At 41.9% G+C, this 16,898-nt stretch overlaps 1 protein-coding gene across 4 annotated transcripts in view; it reads right to left on the bottom strand.

The window, feature by feature from the left end:
- Positions 1 to 16,898, bottom strand: part of trappc12 (trafficking protein particle complex subunit 12) — a 42,391-nt gene that overhangs the window by 23,435 nt on the left and 2,058 nt on the right. For all 4 annotated transcript variants that reach the window (XM_076748087.1, XM_076748089.1, XM_076748086.1 and 1 more), the window contains exon 3: positions 15,868 to 15,984. In XM_076748087.1, coding sequence (XP_076604202.1) covers positions 15,868 to 15,984 — 117 coding nt within the window. The remainder of the gene's footprint in view (positions 1 to 15,867; positions 15,985 to 16,898) is intronic.

Genomic DNA, 16,898 nt, shown 5'->3' on the forward strand with positions numbered 1-16,898 from the left:
ACCATCTCACTGAAAGCAGACTAAGGAGACACTGCTGGTTTTATTTCCATTCTACAGTAGCAGTTCAGGTAAACTTATCTCTCATTTCAGAACATACAAACTGCTTTATGATAGCTCGCCATGAACGCTATCATGCATACAAGTCACGCTGCCACTCCACAGGTTGGAATTATTTCAAATAACACAGAAAGGGCATTGGGAGGACATAAAAGTAGAAAAACAATAGACTGATGGTGATTAATAATTTAGTTCAGCTCAAATGATTCAGCAATAAGGCATAATCAGATCACCCCAAAATCAAATGAGGAGGCATGACCATGGTGATTTATTGCCAGAGATATTGTATGAGGAATTGACTTTAGAGGCTTGGCAAAAGAAGTGTGTGTTGGGATTATGTCGACATATCTCAAGCATGACAAGGAAGAAGGAAGGGCCATTTTCTCCAGACAAAAGTGTGCAATGAAAATGTGCACACATCATTTCCTTTATCTCTCTCTCACACACAATAACACAGATACATAATTAATCTCATTGCGAATTTAAAAGGGGTGAGGCTTCTAAAATGTGTTGAAGATCATAGGTTCAGTGCAGCTTTTTTTGAGTTTAAAAAAGACCTGCATAACAAAGCCTGATGAACACATGAACACCCACTCGCAAGACTGGAAGCCTCTAGGCGAATTGGACTTAAAAGGCTTCCTTACAACAGCTTTGGTTAACACAAGGACGTCCCGTGTGACTTCAATTAAGCCCCTACATTTTGGATCATACTGTGATTGTGGGAAAAAACAGATTAATAATATGGTAAAAGTGCATGTCAGTTATTGCAAAAGCAACTCACTGTGATGCCTCTGTAGTTGGTCTACAGACACTTGAACCAGGGGACAGAATATTGCCCTAAATATGAACGATGGCATGTTTGGCTACTATACTGATATGAACTTCACACAGCAGCCATTTTGTCTCCCACAGGCAGATGATGGACTCTTCAAACAAAATCACTGAAAGACGTTGAGACATAAACTGGCATAATATATAATGTGAAGACACTGTACTAGCTCATGGCTTATAAGAAACTCTACATGACACTCCCTAAGATGGTTCAACACAGCTTCCAAGTTCTAAGTGACAATCCTTTGGGTAATATTAACTACTGACTGACTAGTGGGCTACTGGATAGCTTTTGATCATTTGGTTGTCAATAAAAACAGTATGTCCCACTTGCTTTTTCTCAGAGTGCTGCCGAAGACTGTGTTTAAGAAAAGTTCTGTCTCTGGCCCGATTCATGTCCCATGACACCCAAGCCTGTTTTCCCAGTACTGCTAGTCCAGAAGTTGGCACTGACCAATTTTGTAAGATAACTGATTGGCGAACATTTCTATCAGTTTTAATAAGATTGTACTTTACTGTACTGTACTAAAAATAATTGCTGAGATCAGGAAACAAAGTTACTACATTATACAACAAAGTCTGATGGAGAAGAAACTTAGATTGTCAGACAAATAAGATGTGTTGTTAAGAACAGCCACAACCAAAGAGGTGTTGAAAATCTGAACAGAGAGAGGGGCAAGGGGTGATAATGGTCCAAATGAGGATAATGATGCACACTTTCATTGATTTTTTTTTGTGCACATGACAAACAGTATGAAAAATGAAAAGTATAAAGGAATGAAAAACTTAGGAGACAGATTAAAATCTTGCACATAATGTTGTTTAATTTAAATACAAAATGTTGCTAACAATGCTCATGTTTAGCAGGTATAATTATTGGCATCTTTGTTTAGCGTATTAGCAAATTAACATTTACTAATGGCGTTTTTGCCACCTTTTTGTGAAAGAGTATGATCACTTTTGTTTCACCAGAAACACCTGCTATATCGTTCTTGTCAAAGTCACCAGACAGATATTTACAGAACAGTAATTTTATCACTGCAAAACACACCTCATTCAAACATGTCAGGAGCAACATAAATAAATATAATTATAATTATAAATAAATCACCAAAACCTTTGGCTGTTCCAACAATCACTACCAATTCTGGTCTAGTTGAAATAAACTCTTAATTCACTGAATCGGGAGAGGGGCGAGAGGGCAGACATAAGAAAAGCGGTAAAAGATAACCCTTTATTAATCCCCATAGGGGAAATTACGGTGTTGCATGCAGCAGCAATAGCATTAGGAATATAAATGGAGACACAGAAGGGAATAAAAAAATATAAAATATAAAATAAAAAAATCAACAATCAACAATATAGGCAGGTTTAGGCATGAGAAGGCTTTTTAGCTGTGCTGTATGAGCTGCCAGTTTGACACAGTACCTGCTGATGAGAAGTGGCACCTGCCAAACACAAGTGGCATGCTGTTTTTATCTGGCACACAGCAGTGGCAAACCAGCAGTCAAAAGTGGCATGCTCAGTAAGAATTGCAATATGTCATGTGCCTGTGGTAAACAAGTGATGAACTGTTGATAAATCTGATGAGCCAGTACAACTGCACCGGCATACCAGCAGTCAACAGTGGCATATCTAAGAATCAGCATATTCCCTAAAACAAGAGTGGCATACCATCAGCCACTTTTAGATCTCAGTGTGTAGTATAATTTTTCTGGCAAATACGTGATGAAAATGAAGAAATGTTGTGTGAAAGTCTTATACACTGGTCATATACTCAGCACTGTGTGAAACTAAGGGAGCACATTCAGCATAATCATGTATCCTTTCATAACTCATAATCATGTGTTTTACTATGACTATCAATGAACTGATTGTCCATGTAACTTCACCATAATCTTAATGTAATCCTGAAGTGCACTGAAAGAAAATATTATTCTTTATTATTCCTTTTATATTTAAAAAAAAAAAAAAATACCATAAGCGATGGCTAAGAAATAATGGTGTAATCTGGCAAAGAAAGTGAGAAAATAAAAAAGGGCATGACCCAAGGATGACCTCATGCTGAGGAAGCATCAAACTGGGAAAATAGGAGAAATCCAAGAAGGATCAGCTGCAAGAACATTACCTAATGGTGTATGATATCAGGGACTTTGGATAACGCCTAGGGGGTGGTCTAGAGGTGTGGAAGACCAGTTCCAAACTGTATAAAAGACAGAGCACAGACCATTTCAGGTCAGAACTCTTCTGGTGTGCCTTGTGTACATTTTGAACAAGTTAATGCCTGGCATTAAAGTCTTTGCTAGGTCTGAGCGTATGAATGCAGCCTACATAAACAGAGGAAGGTGAAAACAAATATCTGGTTTTAACATGTTCTTCAGTACAACAAAAGCTGATGTGGCATTACCCAGACCCTGGCTTGCAAGTTTAACTGGTGACAGAAATGACAGCTATGTAAAAAAGTTATAATGACAAATAAAGGTTACAGCAATGGTCTCAAAGTATGAGGCAGCTGGGTCATTGCAGTGATTATGGGGGTGTGTCTGTCTGACCCAGCCAAGGTGGGTGTCTGTCTCTCACACGCATACACACACGCATATGCATAGACAGACAGACACACATGCCCAGAAGAGAAGAGAGAGGTTAGAGTCTCTAGTGTATAGTACAGGGGAAAGGGAGAAAGAGACATGAAGGAGGAGGGAAAGGGGGGACATGAACGGGGGTCGGGGGTGGGGGCTTTTCTCTGAGCCAGAGACTAGACCACTGCTGACCACACCACAGAGTTCACTGGGAAGACAAAAGCAGCAATAGAGGGGAGGTTAGGACAGCCAACCAAATTCAGTTCAGCCCAACCTAAGTAACCATCAAATTCTAAAATTAACAGTTCCCTAACATTGTAAAGGAAACAGATAGATTATGGTTTATTACCATTAATTTGTGTAGTTTTGGCCAAGACTTGGTTGTCTCTGGCAAGAGTAATGACAACTGGGATGAGGTGACAAGCTATATCCAAGTCCAACAGGCCAAGAAACAAGCAGTGATACACTCAAACTGGCTGTAAACATCTCTGTGTGTGTTTTTTTTCCAGACTTTGTAATATCAATGCGTCCATGTTTGCAGCTGTTTGGAATTATGTTGGTGAGTGCAATGTTGCCTGGCCAAATCCACAAAATAAGTTCTAAAAAACTTGAACTATCTTCTCAAAGAAGAAGACCGACTGAGTTAGACACTGAATTAGGAGTTACTGCCCACAGGAATTTAGCAAACAGTTGAAAACTTGGCAGCAGTTTGAACCAGTCTTCCCAGCCATGTAAACCGGGCAAGGAATAAAATATGAGCAAATTTTGCCTATCAAGTTACAAAGAGAACTGACTGATCAAAACTGTGCAAAAGGAGACTGAGTATTATGTAGCACATGCAGGCCAATATTGCTGTAACATCTTGGCCTGGACCGGACCAGAATGAGAAAGAAAAAACAAGGATTGGAAAAAGATGAAAGTCAGGAGAAAATGTCCACATGAAAACTATTTTAATTTTGATGTTTATAGACATGTAAACCTCTTAATGCTGCTTTAGGAAGAACACCAAACCTGACACATGCTGAAATCCAGAGTGGCTGCAGATCCAAGCCTTTTTTGTGTTCTCAATGCCATAACTTGCATTACTTGCCTGTATTTTTACACGTATTTAGAATAAGACATTTTCTCAATTATTTTTTTGACAGCTTCCCTTCCTTTATCTGTGTATTCACTGATATAGTGAGTTATCAAAATTGCGACACCATATTAAAATACAAATCCAGTACAACATCCATGTTGTACCACTTGAAAAGTCAGCACCCAATGGTTGCAGTGCAAGTTGAAAGTGGAACACCGTCCCCCCAATAGATTATCATGTCAGTGTTAGCTGTTAACTCAGAGGCTTTGGTTTATGGTAGAAAAGGACATGATGCCTTTAAACATGGTGGACGGTGAGGGATTGAACAAGGGTATCACATTCCCTCAAGAGGTACAATTACTAGCCACGTTGAGAAGCAGTACAACGACAAGAAAGACAAACTTGAGACACAGTTACTTTCAGCTGACAAGGTGGCTATAACGACTGACTGTTGGACTACGTTAAAACTGCAGAGAGTTACATCACAGTTACATGCCACAACATCGACGAAGACTGGCATTTGAAATTAGCTGTCCTGGTAACCCAGGCAATACCAGTAATACACACTGCAGGCAATGTAGCTGAAAAGTTGAACAAGGCTGTGGTGACGTGGGTGGTGGCTGGTCAAGTGAAAGCATGTGTCCATGACAACGCAAAAAATATCGTGGCAGCAAACAATCTGACTTGTGCTAACTGGCATTCTGTTCCATGCTTCGCACACACTTTACAGTTGACCATTAATGACAGATTTGCCAGCTATATGCACCGGGTCATTGCCGCAGCTGGGAAGCTGGTGAGGCACTTCCATCATAGCACTGTTGCTACCAAAGCACTGGAGAGCAAGCAGCAACAAATGAAACTACCAGCTCACCAGCTAATACAGTCCTGCAAAACAAGATGGAACTCAGTAAGCGACATGTTTGAAAGACTGTTGGAGAGGGTGACAGCAGCCGGCTCCTGGAGTTCAAGTCCAATATCCGGGCCTTGCTGGATGAACAAATGAAGGTAATTACCAGCACTAACTGCACTGCTGATTTTAGCCTAGTTATCCCAGATTTTTTTGTATGAACGCGTTATGTTACGCCCTGTCTTCTCAATTCATTTGAAACCATCTCTTGACTTAATTGGAAGTGCTAATGTAAGGTAACTCAAGCGTAGCTATTAACGTGTGCACAGGTTCAGTCCCGAGACTTTGTGTCATCGCCAGCACTGATTGCATCAATGTTAGACCCCCGCCACAAACACCTTGGATTTCTTACTTCAAAAAAGAGACTACTTGCCAGTGCTAAGCTGCTAGAACTGCCAGCAGAGATGAAGACAGAGGAATAGCGACCTCTGATGAATAGAGAGCCACGACTCGGCCTGAGGACAGCGCTGCTACAGACACGGTACTACTCCTTGGGGACCAGTACTTTTTAAATGCATCCAACAGTGCTGAAACAGAGGTAAAAAAAAACTTCCTCTGTGACAACCCCACTCCTGTGGATGTAAACCATGTTAACTGGTGGAAAGCAACATGGAACGATTCCTGAGGCTGGAAAAGTTAGCCAGGCAATACTTGTGCATCCCAGGGACGTCAGTGCCATCAGAGAGGGTGTTTTCTGCAGCTGTGCCTACGATTCACCCCGACCACGTAGATATAATCAGAGTGGGTGATTTCTGCAGCTGTGCACATGATTCACCCCTGACCACCTAGATATGCTCAATTTCCTAAACAAAAACCAGTTGGTCTTAAATATGTTGTGGTGAGCTTAAGAGTATTTTTCTGCACTCACAACTCACTCCTGACCATGTAGATATGTTATTTTTCTTAAATACAAACCAGTAGGATTTAAGTTTGTTGTGCAGAGTATTTTTTATTTTCCTTTTATACAGCACTTTATGTTTATTTAAAAAAACTGGTTTGGTCTGCCTTGTTAGTCTAGAAATGGCAGTAATTGCATCCCACTTGACGTTATTTTGTTTGGTTGCGCCATTTGTTGGCGCAGTCCTGAAGGACAGGTGGACAAGAGCAGGCGTTTCAAACGAGAGCCATATTGCTTTTTTATTCTGTCCTATGAAATTTTTTGTGCTTCATGATTTAATGGTTCACATAACTACTGTGGCGCTGGAATTGCTTACATAAAACTTAAACTGAGAAACTGCGTTTTGTATCTTATTAATGATTAATCGATTATTGATTGTTAACGTGTTCAAATATTGGTTAAGGAAAATGCACAGAATTTGCAACCCTAGTTCAATATGCTTTTTTGTACTCAGTTCATGTGTGTGTACAGAGGGATTGTGCAGTGGCTGTGGGTGCAGTCACAATCTGGCTCTGCAGCATGACTCATTCTGCCAACTCATAGCAGAGCTCTACAATACACAGACACACCCACACCCCACACACAAATATATATATACACACACACACATACACACATTCACACACACATACTTGCACTGTTTTCTATTGAGTATATGTCAAAAAAGATTAGCAAATTATCACACTCTGTTTTAGAGATGTTTTACATAGCATCCCAACTTTTTTGGAATTGGGGTTAATGACAAACAGTTTTTTTTTTAGTGGCTCCTGGAAGTTGGGAAAAATGTTAAGTAGGTATGTTAGTAGGTATGTTAGTTTTACTTCAAGCCACTGCAATTACTTGCAGTTGCAGATGGCACGGCAAGAGTGGCAGCTAGTTACAGCAGCTCTGACATCTTTTCTTTTTAGTGTGTTTTTGTGCTTCTTTTGTGTTTCCTCACTAGTCTCAGTCGAATGTGTACAACTATGGGTGTACAGCTGGTGAGACTAGTGCTATGCTGTCACCTACAGTTTGCATATTGATCAACGATTGGTGTGGAAGACACAGTGATCTACCTGCTGCACAGAACTTTTTCATACCTGGAGAACACTGAAACCACAGTGAGAGTCGTGTTTTTGACTTCTCCAGTGCTTTCAACACAATCCAGCCATCACTGCTCAGGGGGAAGTTGGAAGAAGCCGGTGTAGACAACTTGCTGCTAAACCATCAACCACCCTCACCAACAGACCAGAGTATGTGAGGCTTTTCAACTGAGTGTCTGATGTGGTGGGTTGCAGCATTGGGGCTCTACAGGCTCTCTCCTCTCCTCTTCACCCTCCACACATAAGACTTCAGAAACAACATAGACAGCTCTCATCTCCAGAAGTTCTCCAATGATACAGCCATCGCTGGACGCATATCACAGGGGAATGAAGTGGAGTACAGGGAGATGTGAACTGAAGCACCTGCACATAAATGCCAGCAAGACAAAGGAGATGCTGACAGACTTCCGCAGGAAGGTGCTACAGACTACACCAGTGAACATTCAGGGTTTGTGCTATTTGTGTTTAACATTTGCTAATATCCACTACATCCATGCAAATATCTACATATCTATATTAGTGATTTTTTTTTACTGTGCCTAAATATTTTTTCCACTGTGTTATATATTTTCTATTGTGCAATAGCACAAAACTGTATTTTATTATCCATATCTTACCATGTGCAATTCAAAAGTTTTCCAATGGCAATAATATTTTTATACTCCTTTTGTATATAATGTACATATAGTTGATTTTATTTTGTATCCCCTTTAATTGTCTATTTGTTCTTTTTCTATATCTCATTTTCATTCTTGCTATTACTGCTGTCTGTAATTTTAATATCCCTGGTATGGGATCAGTAACGTTATATTTTATCTTGAATCTGTTCAAAATAAAAAACGCTCTTTCCCTGCTAAAAGTGTGCATGCATTGTCACTGCACTGCTTAAACCTTTACTGCATAACCTCGAATTGTTGAAGCAAATGATCTTATTGTGAAGGACAGAAGCACAGTGCCAGATGTGCAGCACTGATGTTGGTCTGGCCAACTCAAGAACAGCCTAATACCCACCCCCAAACCAGCAACACTTTGTGACACAGGGTGTTTAACTGAGAAAACGCCTTGCACATGGCTAAATCACCAATGATAATATCCTTTTGCTGTCCTTGGGAAAGAAAAAGCTAAAGTCAATGGTCAAAACAATATTCAGTTCGAAAGGTAACAAGTTAGACTTTACTTTCAAATCACTAAATTAACTGAAAACATGACAAGATGATTTACTGTATATTAGCAGCACAAGTGAAATTTTTAAGTTATCAAAAAGTGTCCACCTCAGAACACAGCTTTGCAGTATGGTATGGCAGCTGTGCTAAACAAGCGTATCAGAAATACAACCATGTATAAGCAAAACCACATATTGCACATTTCCAAATAGAGCTGGAGGAAAACCAATAAACAAATGTCAAAAGTCTTCATCCAACATAGAATAAGTAAAGAAAATCCCATCATAAATTCACTCAAAGCTCTGAGATCTGCATCAACACAATCAGGACTCCAAACTTACTAAATCACTGTGAATGTCCACTGACACAGAGCCCTTAGTTAGGCATTAATATTGTATTATATTTTTAATTATCCCCTCCTAAATGTCTGAACAAACAACAATTAGTTGTGGTTATAAAATAACTCTTACTAAACTGATAAAAATTATTACAGATGAATCTCACCAAATCATTTTCACAAAATAGTTATTTGCAGTCATGTCACATCAAATCCAGATGGAGAGCAGGAAATGAAAAACACAATGGATGGAAGGAGGAAAGTTTTTAATCTGCTAGTTCAAATTAAATTATAGGAGACTTCTTACTTCTTGCCCTCCATCTGCAGTTTGCGCCAAAACAAAAGAGGTTTCAAAAGAAGTCACGTCACATGCAAACAACCTACTGAATTTTAAGCTTTTCAAATTTGTGAATCAAGAATGTAAATTTATTGCAGATTTTCAAGATGTTAATCAAGAAATCAATTCAGAAGGGTCTAGACATTCAAACACATAGTAGCTCTTCACATTCCGAGGTACATTGTGAGCGTATGTGTGCGTGTGTGCATGAGTGCTTAGGGCCAGACGAAGCCTTCTTCTGCCTCCATGTCTCTCACACACAACATCACTTTCTCTTTTCTTTTTTCTTTTTACTTGTCATTCCACAACATTTCTCCTGAAGGCCTACATTAGCTTTCTGGGTCACTGTCTCTCTCCTTTATTTTGCCTCTTGCTCAAGGTAGTCACCCACACCATTTGGCAGTGTATGATCTTTTTACACTCGCACACTCACCTACACCATATAGTGCAGTTGACTGCAACCTGAAAGTATCTTGTGTGTGTGTGCGTGTGTGTGTGTGTGTGTGTGTGTGTGTATACACCAAGTCCAGAAGGTCCTTGAAATATGCACAGCAGTGCCATGCATAAAACATGGGCACAGCAGGAGAAAAGAACTTGTGAGCCGAGTGGATTGCCACCTCTCCACCTCTCTAGCTCTCCACTCCACCCTTCCCCTCCTCCTCTCCTCTTTCCCTTATCTCCATCACACTGCCTCCTACTGCTGTGCATATGCTTTAAATAAGAAATGTCTCTCAGGGTCATCTGTGGGTCACAAATTATGACTGAACACATGAGGGCTGGATAGATAGATAGATAGATAGATAGATAGATAGATAGATAGATAGATAGATAGATAGATAGATAGATAGCAGGAAAGGGAATGAGTTGGGACTGCATGGTAACAAAGAAAGACGCACATTTGTATGCTTGGCAGACTTGAAGAGAAAGGAGACAAATAATTCACTATTTTCAGTCAGCTGAGGCCTGACCACCAAGCAGTTTCTGTCGAAACTGTCAAAGATCAGACAAGCTGCAGAAACCAAGGTGTTAAGCTGTGGTCACCTAGAAGTGGTTCTGTCATTTACCTCCAGAAAGTGAGGTAATGTTCCCAGAAAGTACAGTGGCTTGCAAAAGTATTCATACCCCTTGAACTTTTCCACATTTTGTTCCACAAACATAAATATATTTCATTGGAATTTCATGTGAAAGACCAACACGAAGTGGCACACAATTGTGAAGTACAAAGAAAATTATACATGATTTTAAATTTTTTTTACAAATACAAAACTGAAAAGTCTGCAACCCCGAAAGGGATAGGCGGGTATAGAAGATGAATGAATGAATGAATGAATGAAAACTGAAAAGTGCGGTGTGCAAAAGTATTCAGCTCCCTTTTCCCTGAGTGCTTTCAGAAGTTGCCTGATGATTGCTGAATGATCGAATCTTGACCTAATGACTAAATAGAGTCCACCTGAGTGTAATCTAATCTCAGTACAAATACAGCTGTTCTGTGACAGCCTCAGAGGTTTGTTAAGAGAATATTGGGAGCAAATAGCATCATGAAATCCAAGGAACACACCAGACAGGTCAGGGATAAAGTTGCGGAGAAGCTTAAAGCAGGGTTAGGCTATAAAAAAGATTTCACAAGCTTTGAACATCTCACAGAGCACTGTTTAATCAACCATCCAGAAATGGAAAGAGTATGACACAACTGCAAACCTACCAAGACACGGCCGTCCACCTAAACTTACAGGCCGCACAAGGACAGCACTGATCGGAGATGCAGCCAAGAGACCCATGGTGACTCTGGACGAACTGCAGAGCTCCACAGCTCAGGTGGGGGAATCTGCCCACAAGACAACTATTGGGCGTGCACTGTACAAATCTGGCCTTTATGGAAGAGTGGCAAGAAGAAAGCCATTGTTAAAAGAAAACCATAAGAAGTCCCATTTGCAGTTTGCCAAAAGCCATGTGGGGGACACAGCAAGCATGTGGAAGAAGGTGCTCTGGTTAGATGAGACCAAAATTGAACTTTTGTGCAAGTGCAAAACGCTATGTGTGGCGGAAAACTAACACTGCACATCACTCTGAACACACCATCCCTACTGTCAAACATGATGGTGGCAGCATCATGCTCTGGAGGTGCTTCTTTTCAGCAGGGACAGGGAATATGGTCAGAGTTGATGGAAAAATGGATGGAGCCAAATACAGGGCAATCCTGGAAGAAAACCTGTTGGAGTCTGCAAAGGACTTGAGACTGGGGCGGAGGTTCACCTTCCAGCAGGACAACGACCGTAAACATAAAGCCAGGGCTACAATGCCATGGTTTAAAACAAAACATATTCATGTCTTAGAATGGCCCAGTTAAAGTCTAGAGCCAAATCCAATCGACAATCTGTGGCAAGATCTGAAAACTGCCATTCACAAACACTCTCCATCTAATCTGACTGAGCTTGAGCTGTTTTGCATAGAAGAATGAGCAAAAATTTTAGTCTCTAGATGTACAAAGCTGTTAAGACATACCCCAAAAGACTTGCAGCTGTAATTGCAGCAAAAGGTGGTTCCACAAAGTACTGACTCGGGGGGGGGGGGGAGGGGCTGAATACTTTTGCACACCACACTTTTCAGTTTTGTATTTGTTAAAAAAAAAAAAAATTAAATCATGTATAATTTTCTTTGTACTTCACAAATGTGTGCCACTTTGTGTTGGTCTTTCACATGACATTCCAATAAAACATATTTATGTTTGTGGTCATAATGTGACAAAATGTAGAAAAGTTCAAGGGGTATGAATAGAGAACAGCAACACTGTGGGGCCCCAGTGTTGCTGACCACTCTGTCTGACAGACAGTGTCGCAGGCACACATACTGTGGTCTGCCAGTCAGGTAGTCCACAATCCAGGACACTAGGGGGGCGTCCACCTGCATAGCTGTCAGTTTGTCACCCAGTAGAGCTGGATGAATGGTGTTAAATATACTGGAGAAGTCAAAAAACATAACCCTAACAGTGTTCGCCGGCTTGTCCAGGTGGGCGTAGACACGGTTGAGCAGGTAGATGATGCCATCCTCAACTCCAAGTCGACGCTGATAGGCGAACTGAAGGGGATCCAAGAGTGGCTTGACCATGGGCCGGAGCTGCTCCAGGACGAGTCTCTCCAGGGTCTTCATAATGTGGGAGGTCAGTGCCACAGGTCTGTAATCCTTTGAGGCCCTGGGCCGTGATGTCTTTGGCACAGGAATAAGGCACGACGTCTTCCACAGCATGGGGAGCCTCTGAAGACTTAAGCTTGGTTTACGCTTCTGCGTCGCGGCGACGCCGTACACCCTACGCCGTCACTGAGCATTCATAGTTCTGCGTCGAGGGAACGCGTTGCTCCGCAATTCACCGCCAAGCCGCTAGGGGGGTGTGGCTGTGTCTTTGTATGGTTTCGGGGGGCTCTTGCTGCCGCGAAGAGGAGTTCTAGAGGTGGTCGTACTTGCGTATGTCCTCAATAATTCTTTCTTCGGCTTGGTCCAGTTTTTCTTGACGCTCTCACCACAGAAACTTTGAAAATGGCGGTGTTGTTGTGCTGCCAACATAGGGCTGCGACTGAACCGAAAATTATGTTCTGAACGGACCAATCACAGTCCTCGACGTTCACGTGAGTCAGTATTTTTTTTGTTTGTTTGTCAGTCGCACATAAAATATTAAAATACAAGCAGAATCAACAACCAACAATGAAGCAAGCCACAAACAACACAATAACACTGCGTATAGGGTTGAATGCACACTGTGTATTAAAGAAATAATCAACCAGCAAAATAGCAACAGAGCAAACAAATCATACCACAACAACACATCAGCAAATCAAAAGTACTTCCTTCCTCCAGGAGAGATCCACGGCTCCGTCGTTCCGGTGTTTTAACAACCAGGATTACAACCACACGGCTTCCAGTGCATACGCGGACTTATTGCAACGAAAGAAAAGAAGCACGGCAAAACGCTGACCTTCGGCAGGACGGCCTCACCGCTCCCTCGTCGGACTATGCGCGCCATCTTGGATTTCGTCATCAACCTAAGACGACTAGGTGTCGGCCACCATTGGCTCCGGAGCGGAGGGGTGTATGTGACGGCGAAGGGGTGTGTACATGCGGGGATGAACGCGAGTAACCTCCCGTGGTCGTGACAGCTGATCGCTACAGAGTGGGGAGTGGTTGATGGTGGTTGTCCAGGACAGACAGCAGAGGGGTCAGAGGGGGGCCAAGCCAGCCAAGCCTGAAGTGTCAAATCTATTAAAAAACAGATTCAGTTCATTAGCCTTGTCAATGCTGCCTTCAACTCCTCTGCTGTTGGTCATTCTGAAGCCAGTGATGGTCCTCATACCACTCCAGACCTCTCTCAAGTTGTTCTGCTGGAGTTTCCACTCCAGCTTCCTCCTGTATTTCTCCTTAGCCTCCTTGATCTTCACCTTCAGTTCCCTCTGTATCGTTCTCACCTCATCCCTGTTACCAGCTCTGAAAGCCCTCTTCTTCTCATTGAGGATGACTTTGATGTCCTTTGTCACCCATGGCTTGTTATTTGGATAACAATGGACAGTCCTGGCTGGGACAGTGGAGTCCACACAGAAAGTGATATAGTCCTTGATGCACTCTGTGAGCCCATCAATGTCCTCCCCATGTGGCTCACAGAGTGCCTGCCAGTCTGTCACCTCAAAACAGCCCTACAGTGTCTCATATGTCTCCTCTGACCATCTCCTCACTGTCCTTGTGGTCAAAGGCTGACTACACCAGAGGCACATAACAGGGAGTGAGGTGCACAAGGTTGTGGTCTGACCTGCCCAGAGGGGGGAGGGGGGAGCAGCTGCATGCATCCTTGGCATTAGCATACAGCAAGTCCAGGGTTCTCTCCTCTCTTGTAGGACAGCTCACATACTGAGTGAAATTGGGCAGTGTTGTTGCCATGGCGACGTGGTTGAAGTCACCTGAGATAGCGATGAATGCACTCGGGTGTTCAATTTGCAGATGGGCTACAGCGGAGTGAATGGCATCACATGCTGACGTCGGGTTGGCGGGGGGGGGATGTAAACAGCAGCAATAATGGCATGCGAAAACTCCCTGGGCAAATAATATGGCCTGAGCCCAACAGCCAACAGTTCAATGTCCGGGCAACTGATACGTTCCTTGACCAGGAGAGACCAGGATTACACCACGGTTGTTGACTAGAACGGTGAGCCTCCCTCCTTTACCCTTATCACTCTCGGTGCAACCCTGGTCGGGCCAAACAGTCTGAAAGCCACTGATGGAGACGTTGTCGTTGGGTATGAACTGGTGCAACCATGTCTGAGAAAAACAAATCAGACTGCACTCCCGGTACTCCCTCTGACTCCTGGCGAGTGCTGTTAGCTCATCCGCTCTATTTGCCAGTGACCTCACATTGCCGATGATGAGAGGGGGGAGACACGGCTTACATCTCCTCTTCTCAATAAGCCTCTGTTGTCTCAACCCAGCTCTTTTCCTCCACTGTTTCTGTCCTCCCCTGCATCCCCTGTGTGTTTTCCTAGAGATTTCAGCGGGGATCTCTGATGTTCTGGCCGACAAGCCGGCCGGCCTCAGTGCGATCAGCTGATCTCTGGAGTAAACAATGTGCTGCACATCGGTGCTGTGTCCCAGTGAGAGTAGCAATTCCAAAGTGAGAAAACAAACCAGAACTCTCTCAGCCAACATGTTTGGAGAGGGCACAGCTTCAAAATGACGGTGATAAAATTGCAGGTATTAATGATAAAGAATAGAGCAAAAGAATTTGTAAAACTAAAAAAAGAAACACGAACGACTGCGACAGGCTGCATGCACGGTCGGCACATGCGCATCTGATTATGGACCCCATTTTCCTACATTTTTGAGTCCATGTGACTAATGGAGACAACAATTTTTGGAGTGTATCCACTATTGAAGAAGATTGCAGGAGCTGGCAGCAGCGAAAAGTGCTGCAATATAATCTCTCCAGGCTTACATTGTTATAAGCATACATTATGGCAAGGATCCCTGCAGAGATACCTTTTTGTTAATGAGTAAGATCTATTTTGTTTAACCAGAAATAGCTGTGATATCGCTCTCGGCTTGACTGCTGCATCCCTACCTGACAAAGCTGTTAAAGTACTCGAGGTGGTTTTATTGTATGGCAGTAGAGAAAGTGCTGCCAGCCTAGCGTTCTCAAGCAGTTTTACCGATGTCACTATTATTCAGCACTGGATATGAGAACATGGGGGTGAGCAGAAACAGAATCAGGGCTTGCATCATGCTGCTGTGCCCATGCCTGTCTAATTTTGACCTGTATCTTATTGCAGGTCTGTATTTTTTTGTAATATATGTATATGTATGTATGTTATGGAAAATAAACCAAGTTGCATGGCCTATGAAATCTCACAGAATTTGATTGAAACCCAATAAGACGCTATTGACAAAGCAATGTCCTCTCAAGGTCCACTTACTCACTTGCTGTTGAGATTTTTGTAAAGGTGCTGATTTCTTTTTATACATGACTATATACTCTAGACTGCCATTGCTGTTGAATGATGTTCTGATGCTCAGAAGTGAACATGAACAAATTAGTCATACACAATAAGTACAGTGAGTGACTTACAATCAGTTGTTTGAGGCCTGTGAAGGACTGTTCCACAGAGTTGGCAGTGAGGACCTGACGCTTCATTGCTGCCTGTTCTCCTAGGAAACGAAGCATTACATCTTTTACAGCGTCGCCCTGCAGTGAAACATACATAGAAATTTAACATTAGTAAAGGAACATAACACTGTACAAGCAAGAGAACTAAGAATTATCATGCTGGTATTTACACTCAGGATCTAAAAATACCAGATCTGGATTTGTTATTGATTATTACTCAAAATTGAATGAAGTAGATTTGGGGACAAAAAATGACATGGACATCCCAAAGACTTGAACAGAATTAGAATTAATACAATTTCAATCATTCATATGGTTGATAAACAAAAGAAAAATGGCAAAACAGGTTTGAGCTTCTTAGAAGTGCAGATTTGATGTGTTTGAGTTTCTGTGTTTTATATAAATATAAATCATATAGTTGTGGGCTTTCTATGGTTGGTTGGAGCAAACAAAGCATCTGAAAGTGTCGCCATGGGCTCTCAACATCTGCGATGGGCATTTTCACCGAAGGCATTCGCATCAATAATGCTTGGTGGGAATGATGGATGCAAAAAAAAAAAAAAAACTTGAGTCTGTTTTTGTCTGTAATTGGTTACCAAACTTTTGAAGGTGTGGCCTAATGTACTTAATAGGTCATAAATATTTAATGCTAAACTGGACTGCAACCAAATTTGGAAATGTTGTACATACAGCCACATTGTTAAAAATGTGTAACATTTTGTGCAATTCTACCCAAAAAATGACATTCAGTTACATTTGCTGTTTTTGCCTCGATTTAAACGACACAACTGTGCAAAAAATGTGCTAAAAATCATACTTTCATTACATATATTCATGAGAAACAGTTATTGTTTTATGTGTTCTCGTTATGTTCCTACTGACTACTCCAGTGAGTTAGTATTGGACTTCTGCAAAGTTGGGAGACTTAGAAAAGACAGATTTTCAAAAGTAATAGTCAAAATAACATCATCAGATGACATCACAATCAGATT

This window comes from Chaetodon auriga, chromosome 14, assembly GCF_051107435.1.
Source record: "Chaetodon auriga isolate fChaAug3 chromosome 14, fChaAug3.hap1, whole genome shotgun sequence".
NCBI lineage: Eukaryota > Metazoa > Chordata > Actinopteri > Chaetodontiformes > Chaetodontidae > Chaetodon > Chaetodon auriga.